The 20,396-nt window shown below is 28.5% G+C and overlaps 1 protein-coding gene across 1 annotated transcript in view; it reads right to left on the reverse strand.

Annotated features, from left to right (window-relative positions):
* Positions 1–9,528, reverse strand: part of LOC149559126 (pectate lyase 1-like) — a gene marked incomplete at its 5' end in the record, with an annotated part of 61,238 nt that extends 51,710 nt beyond the window's left edge. Inside the window, 3 exons of the mRNA XM_089831250.1 lie at positions 3,719–3,945; positions 6,928–7,031; positions 8,986–9,528. Of these exons, the coding sequence (XP_089687376.1) occupies positions 3,719–3,945; positions 6,928–7,031; positions 8,986–9,528 (874 nt within the window). The remainder of the gene's footprint in view (positions 1–3,718; positions 3,946–6,927; positions 7,032–8,985) is intronic.
* Between the last annotated feature and the right edge of the window lie 10,868 nt (positions 9,529–20,396).

Genomic DNA, 20,396 nt, shown 5'->3' on the forward strand with positions numbered 1-20,396 from the left:
GCATCCCATCACCCCCTCAATAAAACCCTATAGAAAGCTATTCCACCCTAAATCTCTTCTAATATATGGAAAGAGAATAACAATTGGATAATTAGAGAGAAATATTTTCCTTCTAGGGGAATGTGCTCTCTCCTAGAAGTGGCGATCCCCACCCCCTCTCCTTCCCTCCTTTGCAGATGGATAAGAAATTGGTAGATTTTTGCAATATATCTCAATTAATAGAGAAGATAAATAATACTAAATATCTTTTAAGGAAAGGTATAAAATAAGAGAACCCTCAAGAAAGTTCACCAAAATTTTATCATCCCAAAAGATAGAAGGGTTTCTTTAACTAAAAAAAAAATCTAAGGTTGGCCTACATAAATTCAAGGAAATAAAATTCATAACAAATAAAAATATAGAAATCGCAAAGGGTATAAATTTAGACATAACATACATACCCTACCATCAAGATGTTTTTAGAACAAAAAAATTTGGGAGAATAGAGAAATGTAGAAAAGACTAGTTGGATCCCCATTAGAAAGACCCAAAAAAGCATAAAAAATAGAGAACATTCCAAGGACCATATTATTATAATGTCAGTCTTATCTCAAGTATAAAAAGATAAGCATTAATTGTTATGATGAGGATTTTGAAATTATGGCATATGAGTGGTAGAGTTGACTTGGCACCTACCTTGGCAGATGATTATATGTTTGCAATTTTGAAATGGGTTGTCATTTCAATAAGTACATTAATTACTCTTCATTATGGAAAGGGCATGTTTGGAGCCCCAGGCAAGATATGTAGTGGTATTTAATAATCCCAAATGATGGGACTTTGGACAATTTTTGAAGTCCTATTATTCCTCATTTATTACATGGCTATGAAGAGGGAATGAAGTGGTGAGAGGGGAATATAATTTATTCCATTTTAGCCTATGATATAATCAAGTGTTAGCATAGTATTAAGGCCCTAAATATTTTAGTGATTTACTATCATTTGAGAAAAGGTGTTTATCTCAAATTTCTTACCATTGCCTTTGGTTTCTCTAGTCACTTAACCATGGGAAAAATCTCTAAAGATTTGGTGGTGGAGCTTGGTGACAATGCAACCATAGAGAGTAACACTGCACACATTGAGCTATCAAGGATTGATGAATCCATTCAGAAGAACAAAGTCACTTGGAAATACCTATGGGAAGAGGATTTGATTCCATATATGGAGTGTATTGAGGGCCATGATGAAAGGGTTTATGTCAATGGTGTCTTATTTGAAGTTAGTGGGTAGTTCATTGTTAATTCCATAGAGCTATTTATGGAAGGGAATAATCAAAGGAAATGAACTAGGAGTGCAAATACAACAAGTCCAAGAATGTTCTTTTGATCAAGTGAATAACCAAAATGTTTCCTTGATAGCTTTTCTCATGAAAAACATCTCAAGCCTTGGGACATAGTTTTCTAAGCTATTATTTGGTACATTACTCTTGAAAACAGGTATAAGGTCAAGTATTATTATCAGTTTCCCATCCTCAATCACTTTAGGAATAGTGAAATTGTATCTTTCCTTACCTAATATTATACTTTATTGAAGATAGTATTGAGAATGTGCATAAGAAAAGAGATGAGGATAAAAGCTATACTATTTACCATGAAGCTTTAATGTTTCATCTTTATAGATTTCATAAGGGCCTTAATCCCCAGGTTCAAAATTTGGTCCCCTCACCTATTAAAATTTTTGTTACTCCCCAAATTTCTTCCCATTCTAGCCATACCCAAAAGGATAAGGGCCCTTCATCCACTAAAAATGAGATTAAGGTTGAGGTCCTATATGTTGATAACACTATGGTTATAAGTAAAATAAAAATCCTTAACATCGGTAAGAGATTGAGAGATAAGAATCCCTGTAGCCCACGAAATCAAGAAAGGCATGTTAGATTAGATTCTACTAAAAATAGCAAGAAGAAGGGTCACCAAAGACCTAAAAGGAAGGTGACCAGGAGAAATTGTAGAGAATTGGAGGATGAGGATACAATCAGTGAAGATAAAGTTTAGTATATACCTGCTAGTGGCCAAGAAAACCCTATATCTTCCCATGTTTTAGAAACTTATAAAACTGAAGCCAACACCCCCAAATATAAGGTTCAGGGTGAAATTGGTGATCAAGGGATTGCCACCTCCCCTATTAGAAACTTGAACATTGATACTCAAAAGCTTGAAACTATTAAGAATGGGGGGAACCAACCTAATGAACCTGTGGGAGGAGATGATCAGAAGGGTGGCAGTTCCTTGCCTCAGAAAACTTTTGAATATCATCATTCCATAGAGGACACTTTATCCAAGATAGAGGAAACTATCACTTCTATAATAAAGAAGAATGACAACCTAGAGGAGAAGTTTGACAATGTGGAAAAAATTTTCACCTGTGTTATGCATTCAATGACCACTATCTTCCATCTTCTACAAGCTGGTAAGGAGGAGATCAAGACTGCTAAAGAGATGGAGATTTCTTATTCACTTTATGGATTTCTCATGAATGACTAGTTGTAGCTTCTACTAAAGATCTTAGATAAAGATAAGAAGGAGACTTAGCTCTTGGTTCCTTGTTGTTTTGTTTTTTATATTTTGATGTTAAGTATTTACTATATTGCCCATGGGTTTCATTATGTTAATACTTTTTTGGACTTGATTTATGCTCAAATGGTTTGATAACTAGAAAGCACAGTAGATATAGATTATTTTTTGTCTTTGTGCCAACCCCAATATTGACTTCTTTTAATATCAAAAACACAAACCAACAACCAAAGAAATAAAATTAAGTGAAAGAAACATTAGAATGGAAAAGAGTTATTTGGAGAAAGTTGATAAAATTAATTTATTATAATTGAATAAATTTAAATAAATTTAATTTTACAATATAATGAAATGGTGATAAATAAATAAAATATATATTTATTGTTAGGAAGAAAAGTTAGGACAAAGACCTAAATAGTTTATCTAATTCTTTAGTCAAAGAATTAGAACAATATAATTTCAAGGATAAATATTAACGTGAATAAAGTAAAGGTAATTATTAATTATTAGTTAAATAAGACATCAACTTTTAAATTTTGAATAAAATATGACAACTAAATGTAACATTTAATGAAAATTAAAATGAAATTGAATTATATATATTAGTGTTTTCAATTTTTTGACTTGATATGAACTCATGTGGTCTCCCCCCTTAACTCTTGGAAAGTAATCTTCTGCTTTTTGTTGTTATATATATATATAACACTAATTTTTCTCTCAAATAAAAAGACATAAAATATTAAGTATATTAATTAAAAATTATTTTATAAATGTACACTCACAAATTTTCTAAAGTAATCATTTTGATACCAAAGATGTAAAAAATAAAAGTTTGAATAAAGTCATAATTCATACATTATTGTAATTGTCATTGATCTATACAACTTTGTAAAATTAGTGAAAGATATAAAAAACAAGATTCAAGGACAAGTCCATATAGAACTAAACATACCTAAACTAAAGTTGGTCATCGCATAGGGAGGCATTGGGCCTTTAGCATGTTAGATGATTGTATGGTATCAGACAATTCAAAATTCTATACTAACAAGGCTTGTTGGGAAAAAAATTGAGAGCCCTAGCATTCTTGGTCAATTTAGGTACTAAATAGATAATAGAAACCTAAAAGTCTTGTTTATGATCATAGCTCAGATGTGTGTTTCCCAAACCTGATTGTGTGAAATATGATCCTTGTAACAACATGTCATGTATTGATCTCCATAGACAAGATGGACCACAACCATGTTTTTGTGTCATTTGTTTCTTCATATAATCATTTGGACCCACAAACCAATTGCCTTCACTGAAGATGGTTGGATGTGAGGTTACTCCAATTACATATATTCCCCAAGGCTCATAGTTTTTATTTTCAACATGTGTATAGCCTAGTCTACACCTACATTATCATTGAAAAAGGGATTAGAGACAAGGAAACATCTCACTATAAATGAAAAGTATGATTTTAATTGTGAGTAGTCAAATATTTAATTTTTGAGCTAGTACTAACATTATAACATAAGAGCACATTATTTAATATCACATAGAGAATGTCGATATCACATAGACAATCACTATGTTATAGTTTATTGAATTCCTTAAAGAAAAATAGTTTGAAAAATATGATTTTAATTGTGAGGTAGTTCAATATTTAATTCTTGAACTAGTATTAACTTTATAACATAAGAATACATTATTTGATATTGTGGAGACAAGAATAACTATATTATAGTTTATTGAATTCTTGAAAAAAAAAGTTAGAAAAGTGGAAATTTTAATTTAAAAAATATTAAAGTTGATAACTATATATATATTGAAATCACTAATTTTTCTTATGTTATAGTTTATTGAATTCTTGAAAGAAAAATAGTTAGAAAAGTAAAAGTTTCACTTAAAAATATTATAAAGTTGATATATATATATATATATATATATATAATTTATAATTTTGTTTTATTTATAGATTATTTATAATTTTGTTTAATTTAAGTGTTCAAAATAGTGACGGTGTTATTATACAATATATATAATATAATTCAATTAAAAATAAGATTTTATTTTTATGTCAAATTTTAGAAGTTCTAAAATTGGCTTACATTGTAGGTAGTTCTTACAATCTACAATTAAAAAGAGGATTTGATTCATACTGTCTTGACTACAAATAATATAAAATTAGATAATAGATAATATTTTTAAGAAAAATTCTAACACATATATCGTACTGTACTGATATGTTTATGGATTCAATTGTGTTAAGATTTTTACCATCAATGTTTCGAATCACACTACATGATCCATCATCAGGATGAAGAGCAAGAGATGCAAAAAATAGTAGGTTGTAGATAATGGTTGACCCAAAAGATAAAGGGAATAGGCAAGAAAGATAGCACACACCCCAAGATTGAAGAATGAAAAAATAAATAAATAAAAAATAGGAAACATTAAAAGGAGAGTAGCCAGAAGGACAAGGGGCCAAAAAGGAACCCACCCAAGGACAAACTAGGAAATGATTAGAGGCTAAAAATGTGCCAATTGAATAAAGTGAAGAATTTATGAAAATTAACAAGTGAAAAAATAAAAAATATAAAAGAAAACAATAAAAAGATATAACTAAGAGCATGCTTCAAATACATACTTACACACACACACACACACACACACACACACACACACACACACACACACACACACACACACACACACACACATATATATATACATATACACATTTCACATATATTACATATGCATATATTTATCTCCATATCCACACGTACATATTTATTTTTTATTTATTTTTATATTTTTATTTTTATATGGTTTATATTTTTATTTTTGCATACTTATATAGATACTCATATATGTATTTTCATACACTTTTATATTCGCACACACTCATAGTTATATATATGTGTACAGTTTTGTGTGTGTGTGTGTGTGTGTGTATTTAAATATATTAATGTATAAATATGTATGTATTTAAATATATATATATATATATATATATGAATATGTATGTATTTGAATATTAATATATTTACATATTTTATACATTAATATATATAAAAAAGCAAGTGTGTATTTATCATCTTTGACCATTTCACGTCTCCTACTTATGTATATATGACTGTTTCTTTTATATTGTTATATTTTGTCTATGTAAAATTTGAGGCACATTCTTAGTTATATCTTTTCATTGTTTTCTTTTATATTTTTTATTTCTTCACTTGTTAATTCTCATAAATTCTTCACTTTATTCAATTGGCACCTTTTTAGCCTCTAATCATTTTCCAATTTGTCCTTGGGTGTGTTCCTTTTTGGCCCCGTGTCCTTCTGTCTACTCCCCTTTTAATATTTCTTATTTTTATTTTATTTTATTTTATTTTCATTCTTCAACCTCGGGGTGTGTGCTATCTTTCTAGCCTATTCCCTTTATCTTTTGGGTCAACCATTATCTGTAACCTACTATTTTTTGCATCTCTTGCTTTTCATCTTGATGATGGATCACGTAGTGTGATTCGAAACATTGATGGTAAAAATCTGAACACAATCGAATCTAGAAACATATCAGTATAATATAATGGATTGTGGAAATTTTTTCTCTTTAATATATCATACATTAAATTATCTTTTATTTATTCAAATAGATATTTATTTTCTCTTCACCATCTATAATTATTATGTATATGTTTCTATTTTTAACTTAAATAGAAAAAAAATTATAAGAATGTATTTTTATTAATTGTAATAAATAAATAAGGAGTTTGTGAAGTTTACTTATGTTAACCATGCTAATATTATTTACATCAAATATGTCAATTAATCAAAATATCTACATTTCTCATACTCTGTACACAAGGTAATCAACTTGTTGAATTAAGGGGTGTGATGGATTGAATTTTGAATCTTTTAATCCTAGATAATTTATAGCTACTCATTAGATGGGTTGATTAATAAGGAGTATTTATCATGTTCATATTGTTGAGGCTTGTCTTCCTTTTCTTATATTCATTTAACATTCTTCTTTTCTACATAGCCTTTCTCTTTTGTACAATAATAAGGAAACAATATTATTATCTATGATATAATAATAATAAAAAATATATTATTATTTTTTATGTGCAAATAAATATAATAAAAATATTATAAAAATAGTATTTTAATATAAATATTCTTCTAAAAAGATATCATCCTTTATATATAAATAAATAAATAAATAAGAAAATAAACTAATAAAATATTATAAGGTTATTTTGTTTGACAATTTTTTTTAATATAGAAAAAGTGTTTAATATTTTACCATATATATATTTACAATATATTCTTAAATATAACACATACATTTTTCTAAAAAAATCAATTCAATTGATAAATATTTTACCTTGGCATCCTTTGCATGAGATTTGGTCCAAAATGGTTGAATGCCACTGTAACCCTCATAATTGTATCAGGTGTATATGAATCACTGTTCTCCAATAACATTACCTACCATATTTTATGGGTATAAGGAATGTAAAATAATCAATTATTTGTGTAGATAAAAATATATATACAAAATTTTATTGATTTATGAAATAAATTATTCTAGTTTTTGATTGTTGATGGTTTTTTATGATACCCTTATTTTTATTTTTTATTTGTAGTAGGAGACAAAATAGGTGTAAGAGTTTTTTTTTAATAATTATAAAAAATAACATTATAAATAATTCTAAGTTGTGAAACAACATATTTATGACCATATTATATTCCATAAATCATTATATATATGTATATATATGTATACATATATGTATCTATATATGTATATATATGTATACATATATATATATATATATATATATATATATATATATATATATATATATATATATATATATATACACATGTATATGTATACATGTATATCTATACATGTATATGTATATATATATATATATATATATATATGTATACATGTATATGTATATATATATATATGTATACACGTATATATATATATATATATATACATATATATATATATACATATATACATACATATATATATATACATATATATATACATATATATATAACCCTAGCTTATTATGTTATATTAACTCTTCAAAATAAACTATAATGTGTGCACTTGCTCTCTATAATTTTTTCTTTAAAGATTTATCTTTAAAATAAAGATAGATGGAATAATATACTAATGTCCTTACTATTGCATTTCTAAATTAACACTTATAATAAGAAGACTTAAACATTTGTATATTTTTTAATTGTTTAAACTTATAATATTTCAATTCCTTCAAAATATCCAAGCCATACACACATTCATATTACAAACAAAATATATATATATATATATATACATGTATATGTATACATGTATATCTATACATGTATATGTATATATATATATATATATATATATATATATATGTATACATATATATATATATATATACATATATATATATATATACATATATATACATATATATACATATATATATACATATATATACATATATATATACATATATATACATATATATATACATATATATACATATATATATACATATATCTATATATATATATACATATATCTATATATATATATATATATATACATATATATATATATATATATGTATATATATATATATATATATATATATATATATATATGTATGTATACATGTATATGTATATATATATGTATGTATACATGTATATGTATATATATATATATATATAACCCTAGCTTATTATGTTATATTGACTCTTCAAAATAAACTATAATGTGTGCACTTGCTCTCTATAATTTTTTCTTTAAAGATTTATCTTTAAAATAAAGATAGATGGAATAATATACTAATGTCCTTACTATTGCATTTCTAAATTAACACTTATAATAAGAAGACTTAAACATTTGTATATTTTTTAATTGTTTAAACTTATAATATTTCAATTCCTTCAAAATATCCAAGCCATACACACATTCATATTACAAACAAAAAATGTCAAAATTACACCATGACAACATCTATTTAACACATGATGAAGTCTACTTTGTATAAATAATAGTCTTCTAACATTCCAATAAATCTTCATATGCCAAATATACTCGTTTAAAATTATTACATTCAACATTCTCTCAATTATAAAATATCGAAAGAAAGAAATCCCAATGAAGAATAATAAAACTATATTAAAATAATGCATAACTATTCTGATTCAATGAATCGTTTAGTACTTATATAAACCACATTGAAGGACAAAAGTAAGATTAAATGTAAAATGTGATCACAAAGTGTCCTTGAAAACACCAACTCATCAAACTATTCCTTACAATAAACCCTGAAAATAGGGATGAAGAAGATGAAAAAAAAATTTTAAAAAATAAATTGAGCAAACCCTTAAAAAAGTGATGTAGTGAAACGCTTACCTCATTATGATTGAAGAAGCGGTTATTGTAAATAGTAACTGCTGTTGAGCCAAGCGTCACATCTATGAGACCATCACTGCAATGAGAAATGGTATTATGATCAATCCAAATGTCTGTAGAACTTATAACAGATATACCATCGCCATCCATTGGATAATCTGTCACCACTCCTCTGGACTCATCTATGAACACATTCCCGGATCCAGTAGCTTGACAATCATGAATAGTCAAGCCATGGATGATAATATTGCTGGTATTATAAAGCGTAATGCAGGCCCCATCACCAATGGTGACTCTTGCGCCTCTTCCATCGATAGTCTTGTGGCTTGCGAAGAACAAGGGCATGTGACGCACAATCTTCATATTCCTCGCAAAAACTATCCATAGTGGTCGATCTCTTGTAACTCCATATCTGAGAGTCCCGGGCAAGGGATTTACAGCATTATCATCAGCTCTAGTGACTGTGTAAATCTCACCTCCTTTGCCTCCCCTCGCATAACTTCCAAAGCCTTTCGCACAGTTTGAGCACGTATCAATGGCATTTTAGTTTCTGTTTCTGTCTAGGGTTGTTGATTTAGACAAGAGAAATTGCGAGACAGTTATTAGCAGGGTGAATATGATGCACTTTACAGCCATGTTGTGGTTGTAATGAAGTTGTATATCGCTTAAACTTGTCAATGTAAGCTTCATCTGTATCAAGTGTTTGTGGACACTAGGTCGTACATATAGTCCGGGACTGCAGATTGTTATTTGTTATGCTCAATATAGAATATATGTATGGGATGTGGTTACCTGTTATTTGGTAGTTATGGAGATTTAATAGTAGGGTTTTGTGTGTCACAGATATGCGTGGAGGTTGCCTGCTATCACTGAGCTTCCAATCGCGGATCCTCTGTGTGTATTTTAAGGAGAAAGATTGGATTGTAGCGCAACGTCCTGATTGTCACTGAGTATGATTGAGTGGTTAAGAATATAATAGGGAGTTGCTAATTTTTGCAATGAATCTCCAATTTGGGTAAATTAAGGCACAATTTATTTGGAAGTGGTTTAATGTTAGTTTATGGATTAATAAGCTTTGGGTTTAATGTTATTTTATCAACGTGTATCACAAGACTTGGCCAGCCTTCTATAAAGTTTTTAATCATGTAGTAATTTAACATTGAATATTTTAATATAATTCATAATTTTATTTTAGAAAAATAAAGTTGTGATGAATATAGTACTAAATATATAATTAAATAAATCTATCTAAAATGTGATATCCACTACAAAATAATTATAATTTAATTTACTACATTTAAAATTATTAATATTTTCTTTATCTCCATTTATTTAGTTTTTTATTGACTTAAACTTTTTATTTTAATTTGGATGATTAAATATTATAATTTAAACAAACATTTTATGTGGTATCTATTAAATTATTTTTAAAAATATATTCTAATAAGATTTAAACTTTTGAAATGTCGATGGTTGTCAAATTTAACCTAGAAGAATAAAAGTTAACATTAACATGCTCACACTGTATGCCTATCAGCATTAATAATATATAATAATATTTTTCAAGTATATATATTTAATATTAAATATTTTAATATAATCAATAATTTTATTTTAGAAACATAAAGCTGTGATAATTATAGTACTAAATATATAATATATAAATTTTTTTTTTTTGAGTATTTAAAATTTTGATAGTTTGAAAGAGTTAATATAGTACTTGAGACTTATAAGTGGTAAAGTATTACCCAAACACCAAAACACCAAAGGCTAGTGTTGGTGATGGACCTTATATGAATAGCCAGTATCTTGAATGTGCTTGAGCACTAGGGCAATGGTACGCATAGCTGCAACAATGTACCCCCACGCATGGGGCCTTAGAGCACGAAACCGTAGACCCCTCAATCCAGTGACCACACAATGGGGGCTAGGCTTTGATATACAATATATATTAATATTTTTAAATATTATATTGTCATATTTTACTATTTTGTATATTATAAGTTTAATATAATTGAAATATATTATTTAATTATCATCATATATTATAAATTTATAGAATTAATTATTATCTGTAAAATTGTTATTAGAGATATATATAATTATATGTTTTATAAAATATTATTTCTATTTTAATAAAAAATTATCATTTATAAATTGTGTACCAAAATTTTAATTGTATATTATTGTTCAAATATAACTATAGTAAATATTATTTAACTCTTAACATATATTACAACTCACAAATTGTGTAACAATTTTTTTGTCAAAAGATACGAAATATGGAGAACCTTCTGAAAAAAGGACATAAAATAAATTGAGTCAATCAAATTTATGAGTCAAACTAAAGTGATGATAATTTTAAAAGCTTTTTTTTGGTTGTTTCATGTCACTATTAAGGTTTTCATAATTTTTTTTTTCACAATAGATTTAGTAGATTATATATATATATATATATATATATATATAAATATATATATATATATATAAGTTGTAGATATTTTGATGTTTAATTTTTTTCTTATAAAATTGTGCAGATTTTTTTTACATATAATTGCTCATTTAAAGTTGTTTGAATCTTGATTTTGGTAGTAGAAATGTTATTTCTAAGGGCTTCTACTTTGGTATGTTTCTCACCCTTTAATAGTATGATTTTGTCAATTCTATTATAATGCAACCAAAAGGAAAATTGGGTTTTAATTCTCTATCACTATTTCATTATTTTCAATGTGGGTGTTTAAGAGTTTGTCTACATTGCATTTCATTGAGGAGATCTGTATTTTGTTTTTGAAAACCTCATTTTTTCCCTCATTATTTTGTATCTTTCCAAATACTATCGCCTAAGTTTAGGGTTGAATTAAGAACCATAGTTTATTTTATTCTTAGTTGGATAGTAATGACTCATATTTTTATTGCATTAATTCAATTTTTCAATCTATTGATATGTTGATGAATGCAGTTTCAAAGACTTCCAAGCAGGGGAGCTAGAAGTTAAAGAAGTGGTAGAACATGTTTGGAATAATTATTTCTGCAAAATAATAATCAATAATTTTCAAAGCACAATTCTAACAATTTTGATGTCATCATGTTTCTCGAAAGTAGTATTATGACTGTGATCTATGGTGTGCTCATCATTTTTTCTCAATGGAATACCATGCTCATAGAAGTCTACGATGGCTATTGAATAAGATTGGATTTGAATATATTACTCATAAAGTATCTATAGCTTTATTTTGCTTTTTTCAATATTTTGATTGCCTAAATGAGCCCACCTAGATATTCAAACATATTTTTCATGTTTATATGCTTTTCATTGCAATTTCATACCCATCTGAAATTTAAGGGCATCCTAGGTTGTTATGTACTAGTTTCTACGCCTAGTGTGGAGTTATTGCTTAAGAAGGAAAGCTACTAAAGATCCACACTACCATTCTTGTTCTCACATGTCAAATTATTTTTAAATTCCTAATGATTTGTGGGTTTCCATTTTCTCTTTGGTTGTACTAATTTCACTAACATGTTGTAGCTAGCCCTTATCAAATTATTGACAACTTATGTAGTATTTGACCCTCCATAATTGATTAATTTTAGCCCATATGTTGTTATTGTTCAATATTTTCCCGGCTACTAGCTAACTATATAGATTTTTCATAGGTTATATTTTTCCTATTACTCAACAAAAGTTATCCTTAGCATTTTCTGAATGGTTGCAATTAAGGCCTTCTTAGCACTAGTTAGACAGTTGCAATCAAGAGAGACAAAAGAGATACATATCAAAATACCCATGAATTTTATAATGGAGATGTTATTAGAGATTCATCTAAAGAGGCTTTTCATGTTGATGGATTTTGTAAGGAAGTAGCTTAGCATAGACTCACTAGTTTTTCTCTCTAATTTTTAGCTTGAAAAGTTAAGTTCATAAATTTTGTTTGTAGGCAAAGCCTCACTTGATAGTGTATCTATTAGCTTACTCTTCACAGCGTACCTTCTAGTTGACTTCATTATAAACGAAGAAAAATTATGATACTAGGAACACAATATAATATATTATCATAGTATTTACAATAATATTAAAACAATTCATCACAAATTTTATTGCATCATGATTTTTTCTTACTTTCACTAACAATATTATAGTTGTCTACTCTTGAAATAAATTAAAAATAGGACATTTTTGTTTCCACTTTCAAATGGATAGAAAATATATTACCTAGTTTTTTCCTTATTTTTTAAAGGTTTATAATGTATGTTTAATCTTGGCCATAGATTAACTTACCATTAGTATTGTAGATAAGGTGGATATGAATTGCCACATGATATATGATGCTTTTTCAACAATTTATCCATAGCACAAGTGTGCTAGGAGTCCCTATATTAGGTCAAAAGTCAGCTAGGTTGGAAAACTGACCAATTTTAGTAACTTCCTTTCATGAGGAATTTCAATTTAAAAAACATCGATTGAGGAAATTTTGTTCAAAGCCAAATCCATTCAAAACATTGTAGGTGCCATTTTACCTTATTTTCTAAGAAAAAAAATTATGATTGTCAAACAATTGTAGTATATATTACCATATCAAGTCCAACAATATTGAACCTATTATATTAGTTGCAACAATATTGAGCCAATTACATTATTTTGTTTATGTCATATTGGTTGCAACAATATTAAACCACTTATATTATTTGGAAAGATTAATGATAACATTGATCTTATGCAAGTCATTATATTATAGTCTTAAACTTTTAAGAAATTTATGACAATAGTTTTCTAAACAATGCTCTTCTAACAATGATCATCCTATATATTGGTTTAATCATTAGTACCATTATACATTGTGAGTTTCTTTTCTTTTTTATCATAAGCCAATAATAAATTATCTAAATTTGACCTAGGTTTAATGTATATCATATTCTATGTCTTATTTCTCAATGACCACAATCAATATCTCTTCAATGTCAACTTTAGAGATTTGGGTTATAATTTCTACTCCATGTAGGGTTTTCTGAAAGCATATAAGTTACAATTCTCTTGAATAAGATAATATTTGGATTATGTGAAATTGGCATCTTTAATTTCTTAGTTATCAATAAATCTTTTCCATAATTCATATTTTAAATCAAGCTATAGTATTAATGTTATTCTTATTATTTTTAATTGATTTTTTATGTCCAACATAAAAATCCAATGGTAAACTTAGTCCTCTAGGACAACTATATCTTTAGTTTTACAAGAAATTGTCTCACACATTAGTCTTTCGCACATTGTCATTTCTATATAATTTTCAGCTCTAAGATTACTCTAATTTTTTAAACAATAAAACATTTCTTTCCAAATATCTTTTTGAATAGAAACAAGTGTTGAGACCTTAAAATGTTAAAAAAAATATTTTACCTTCAAATTTAATATTCATACTCTTGGTGATTTCCATACCACATGATATAGAAACAACATCCTCCCATCATGTGTGGATGATGACCATAGACTCGTAAATTTTAAGCATTCCCCGATAGAGTTATCATATGAGGAAACACAATTAACAACTTCAAAGATACCAATTTTTATTATAACATAACCACATTCATATCTCAATTACTATGTTCCTCCAAAAATAGACACCTCACTTAGATATACCTTGTTCGTCAAACCATAAATAACTCACTTTTCTTTTGAATAAATTTATTTTCTCCTTGGGTCTCAGGATTTTTGTGATTATAATTCTTTCTCCCAAACATGAGTCAGATAATTTTTCATAGAAAATAATCTTCTGACTCATTGTTCAAGCTCTTGTGAAAGAAATTGTTGGAATATTTATTATTGACTATTGTCTCTAGAGTCTTGTGTCCACCTACCCATCAAAAGACACTACAACTGGAAAATTTAGAGACATTAAATGAGGTAGGTTGGCTTGTTTGAAAATGAGAAGGAGAATTCAAGTTCACAACAAGAGACAAAAAGGGGAGAATGTTCTCATTCTATAAGTTAGATCCAGAAATTCAACAAATAAGAAGAGAAATTAGCAAAACAACAGAGGTAGCGAGTTCTATCAGATCGAACAATAGCACATATGGATTACTTTCTAAGGTATTTGTGAAAGTAATGTTTTGTATTGTATAAGAAATGATTGCTCCAGGATTATTTTATGTAGACATAAATTACGATAAGTTTGATTTAAGTTTTAAGATATTTTTTTCTTCTAGGGTTTATAGTTTATTCTCTAGATTTATATCACTTTGATTTAATTAATAATAAAAAAGAAAGCATACTTAACATTTCCAATCTATTATGTTTTAGATCTTGTCTCTATTGATACATTCTGTTGTGCATGATTTTGCAAAATAAAGGAGAAACCATTCATGCATTTTCTAGAATAATGTTCTTTCTCCTTGCATTACTCAACTTTTACTTGTGCTGAGTAACTCGACTTGCATTGAATGAGGAACTCAGTCTCCTCTGTCAAGTCCCCTATTATCGAGCTCCCTTTGGTGACCAAACAACTTAGTCACCTTTCCTTCAAAAAAATTCATTCACTATAGATGTCAAGCAACTTGGCGCTACTGTCACTTGACACATTCCCCTATCGAGTAGGTCGACTTGTTCTACAAGTTGCAATTTTTGGAGTTTTCACATGGTATCAGAGCTATACGACCCCACATTCTCATGAGTTTGGGCATAGCTTCTAGGTGTTTGATATTGTTGTGTAGGAGACATGGCTAGAGATGCAGGAAAGACATGGTAGCAACCATCTTCCTTTAATGGACAAAATTATGACACTTTAGTAAAGAAGATGAGAACCATTATCTTGAAAATGACATGTGGGAGTTTGTGGTAAATGGGTTAATAATGTAACTCACCCAGTAAAATATGTTTCCCTTACAAACCATCAAAAGACTCAACTGAAGGAGTCAAGAAGAAGGGATGCAAATCATTAAGCTTGATTGAGGCAACCATGACACAAACAATTTTTTCTAAGATAGAAGTAGCTAATTATTCAAAGGAAGCTACTAGCATGAATGCTGATGCTATCACTATGGGGGAGCATTAAAAAATATTGATATGATATATTCATAATTGTGTTTGTCATTGATGACAACATAGTAGTAGGTTTGTAAAGATTGATAGAGTAGCAAACTATGATCTTTGTATTAACAACAATATATTACTTATCTATTCATGTGCAGTTTCCAACACATACTATAGTATGTCTTTATTATAAGGGTAAGTGCGTGGAACCTGAATTGACAATGTGTAAAAGATATTATTGATATACAAAGAACCATATGGAAATTGAGAATGAGCAAAGAAGGCATAAGAGGCAAAGGTTACATGGCTAGAGTAAAGATGCCATCAGAGGTCCTGACACTATCCATTGGGCAATAGTTCAAGTCAAAGATTTAGTTGCCTATAGATCCGATAAAATGGTAAGGGGGAAAACATTTGCTTATATCCTCCCACCTCGATGACCATTAACCAAAAATTTCAGTTCCCTATCTCGATTAGATATAATAGGAGATTGGGAAAGCAATTCCTATTGTCTGATTGCTATAGTTCATCACAAATGAAATGTGAAGTTGTGTAGTTAGCTAGAGACAACATACTAGCTGGTGATGATGTCAGAGAGTGTGCATATATGAAAATAACATGAGTAAAAGTCTATTTATGATTTTGAACTAAAAGCATTAATTAAATGTGTATTCATTTAATTGATGTATTATAATTAAGTGGGAAGCCAACTCAAGGATTTATTATTGGGCATGGTATAAAGGAAAGATGTTTTTCATGTTTAAGATATAGAGAGGATATGAGAACTTGTGAAATATTGAGCAGCAGAGCACTACAGAAGCAAAGTTGTTTACCTATGTGTGTAAGTGACTTTAAAGGTTATTATTATTGAGTATAGAGTTCCAAATCCGATTGCATGGTCTGAAGGAGAACAAATCTGATCTGGACAAAGGAAGAAGTAGAAGCTTGTTTCACATCTATTATTCTGAAAGGAATAGTATCAAGGGCAATTGGATAGTGGGTTCATTGATATGATCCTAAATCTATTTGGACACTAGATTTAGCTACCTTCCACAACTCCTAATAGGGTTGGGACAACTCCTATCAGGGTTGGAATCTCCTAAAAAGGATTCTTATGTAGCGAATATGTTTAATGAAACTCCTAACATGGTCTAGCTTTTCACAAGGAAAATTTATATTAGTACATCATCTTCTGGGTTTCATTCCCACTGAGGCTTTCCCTATGATCAAGGGTATCCCTAGGAAACATATCTGGTGTCACTATGTATATATATTTTTCATGATTTCTGATTACATTGATCACATGACTAAGTTGGATTAAAGTTGATATTGATTTTAATAATCATATAACTGATTCACGCCCCCTCTCAGTTATATTGTGAACATTAATTACTAACAATTGGTATCAGAGCACTGGTCCCTAAAGGAAGGGTCTAAAAACCTAATGAGATCCATGGAAAACATGTCTAGGAAAGATAGTTCTAAGTTTGGCAGAGGAAATTTTTATAGCCAGATGGTGGAAATTCTTAGTGAGTTATAAGATTTTTGTAAAGAGTAGAATATTGAGTTTTTAGATCCATAATATTTCTATTGTATACAAAAGAACATAATTTTTAACAAAGATGAAACAAAATCCGAAGAATACATGAAGATCAAGGAAGGTATTGATCTAGTTATGAAAAAAGAAAAAGGAGGTATCAAAAAAAATTCTTGTTGGATATCTAACGAATATGGTCATAATGCATCTAAGTTTCCTAAAGGAGAAAGGAAGTATAAGGGAAGATTCAAACCTAAAAAACCTAAAATTTTCTTATATGCTAATGAAGAGCAAGAATCTGATAAAAAAAAAAAGTGAAGATGAATTGGGATTCCTATCTATAAAAGAGGATGATCTTGACAAAGAGATTAGAGAAGAAAGTTTGCTCATTTCACATGTTGAAATAAAAGATTGGATCATTGATAATGGTTGATCACATCACATGATTGGTGATATGAGAAAATTTGTCAAATTCAAAAGTCATGATGGAGGGATTCTTAGAGTAGGGAACAATGTAGCTTGTCACATTACAGGAATTGGATCTATCACACTTGATGGTAAAACAAATATTGATGATGTTTACTTTGTTGATGGACTGAAACATAGCTAATTAAGTGTTGGACAACTTATGGACAAGAGTTACAAACTACAGTTTCATAATAACATATGTATCATTAAGGACAAGGAAGAAAAATTTCTTGGTACTGGCACAAGAACTAGAGGTAATGTATTTCAGTTGAACATCAATGAAATAACATGTTTAGTACCTAAAGTTGACAATAGTTGGTTATGGAATAGAATATTTTGTCACATAAACTTTGATAACATTGTGAAAGCTAGTGATACACTTGTTGTGAGAGATTTACCTAAGATCACTAATCTTACTAACATTATTTGTAAGGAATGTATTTTGGCTAAGTAGAAGAAAGTTTCATTTCCTAGCAAGAAGTTTGGTACTATAAAGAAGTTGGAATTGGTCCATACAGATTTAAGTGGTCCTTCAAGAACAAGAGGATTCTATGGAGAAAGGTATTTTATGATTTTTGCTAATGGTTTTACCAGAATGACGTGTGTAGCTTTTCTTAAAGAAAAATAAAAAGCATTTGAGAAATTCAAGATATTCAAGAACAAAGTAGAGAACGATTTGGAGTTAAAATCAAGAGCTTAAGATCTGATAGAGGAGCTGAATTCACTTCTAGAGAATTCAATATCTATTGTGAAGAGCATGGAGTCAAGAGACAACTATCCTTACCTCATTCACCTAAGAAAAATGGGATTGCTGAAAGAAGAAATAGATCAGTTGTTGAAGCAACAACAACTATGCTATTTGAGAATGATGTACCAAATAAATTTTGGAGAGAAGTAATCAATACAACACTATATACTCTGAATAGAGTATAGATCAGGAAAGGTATGGAAAAAACACCTTATGAATTATGGTTTGGATATCCACCATTACTCAAATATTTTAGAATATTTGGGAGTAAATGTTACATCAAAAGAGATGATGATATCAGTAAGTTTGATCCAAGGAGTGATGAAGTTATGTTTCTTGGCTATTCATACAAAGTAAAGCCTATAGATGTTTCAACTATAGAACAAAAAATATAGTAGAGTGCACAAATGTGAGAATAGATGAAAAGTTTGGTACCAAAGAAAAGATGATGGATTATAACTTTGATGAAGATAATGATTATTCTAGGATGACCAATAGATGTGATGAATTATTTCTCAAGATAAACAATGACTTGCTGAATAATGTGAAAACTGAAGAGATAAGAGGAGAACATAGCACAATACTTGAAATAAGAGTTGAAGCAGCAACTCCTACCCCAAATAAAAATGTGATGAGAAATCATCCTATTGATTAGATAATAGGAAGTAAAGAAAAAGGAGTAATGATAAGAAGCATAATCAATGAAGAACTATGTCTAATATCTCAAGTAGAACCAAAGAGCACATATGAAGCATTCTAGGATGAGCATTGGATGAAAGCAATGAAGGAAGAACTCGAACATATAATAAAGAATGACACATGGGAACTAGTTCCTAGACCTAAGGACAAGAATGTGATTGGAATAAAGTGGGTATTCAAAATCAAAATGAATGAACAAGGAGAAGTAATAAGAAAAAAAGGAAGACTAGTATGCAAAGGCTATTCTTAGCAAGAAGGAATAGACTATGAGGAAAAATACGCACCTATAGAAAGAATGGAAATAGTTAGAATGTTCTTTGCATATACAAAAAATAAAAAGTTGAAACTATATCAGATGGATGTTAAGTCATCATTCTTGAATAGATAACTTGAAGAAAAAAATTATATTGAGCAACTAGAAGGTTTTCCTTTGACCGAAGAGAAGGATACTATTTGCAGATTAAAGAAAGCCTTGTTTGGATTAAAGCAAGCACCTAGAACCTAGTATGCAAGGTTAGATAAATACTTACCAAAGCTTGGATTTTCTAAAGGAACAACACACAAAAACTTGTACTTGAAAGAAATAGAAAATGGTTTGTTGATAATCATTGTATATTTTGATGATATCATTTTTGGAGGAAACAATGAAGCTAGTGACAAATTCCTAGAAGATATGAAGAGTGAATTTGAGATGAGTATGATAAAAAAAATGAATTTTTTCTTAGGATTGAAAATTGTTCAAAATAAAGAAGGCATATTTATTTCTTAGACTAAGTACTTGTAAGATTTTCTAAAAATATTTGGACTAGAAAATTGTAAACCTATTGGAACTCCTATGGTAACTGGGCACAAGTTATCTAGAAAGGATGAGACACCTACTGTTGAACAAAATAAGTATAGATCTATGATTGGAGGTTTTCAGTATCTAACTCATAGTA

Source organism: Cupressus sempervirens, chromosome 5 (genome assembly GCF_028749045.1).
Source record: "Cupressus sempervirens isolate cs-2001-9-10 chromosome 5, ASM2874904v1, whole genome shotgun sequence".
Classification (NCBI taxonomy): domain Eukaryota; kingdom Viridiplantae; phylum Streptophyta; class Pinopsida; order Cupressales; family Cupressaceae; genus Cupressus; species Cupressus sempervirens.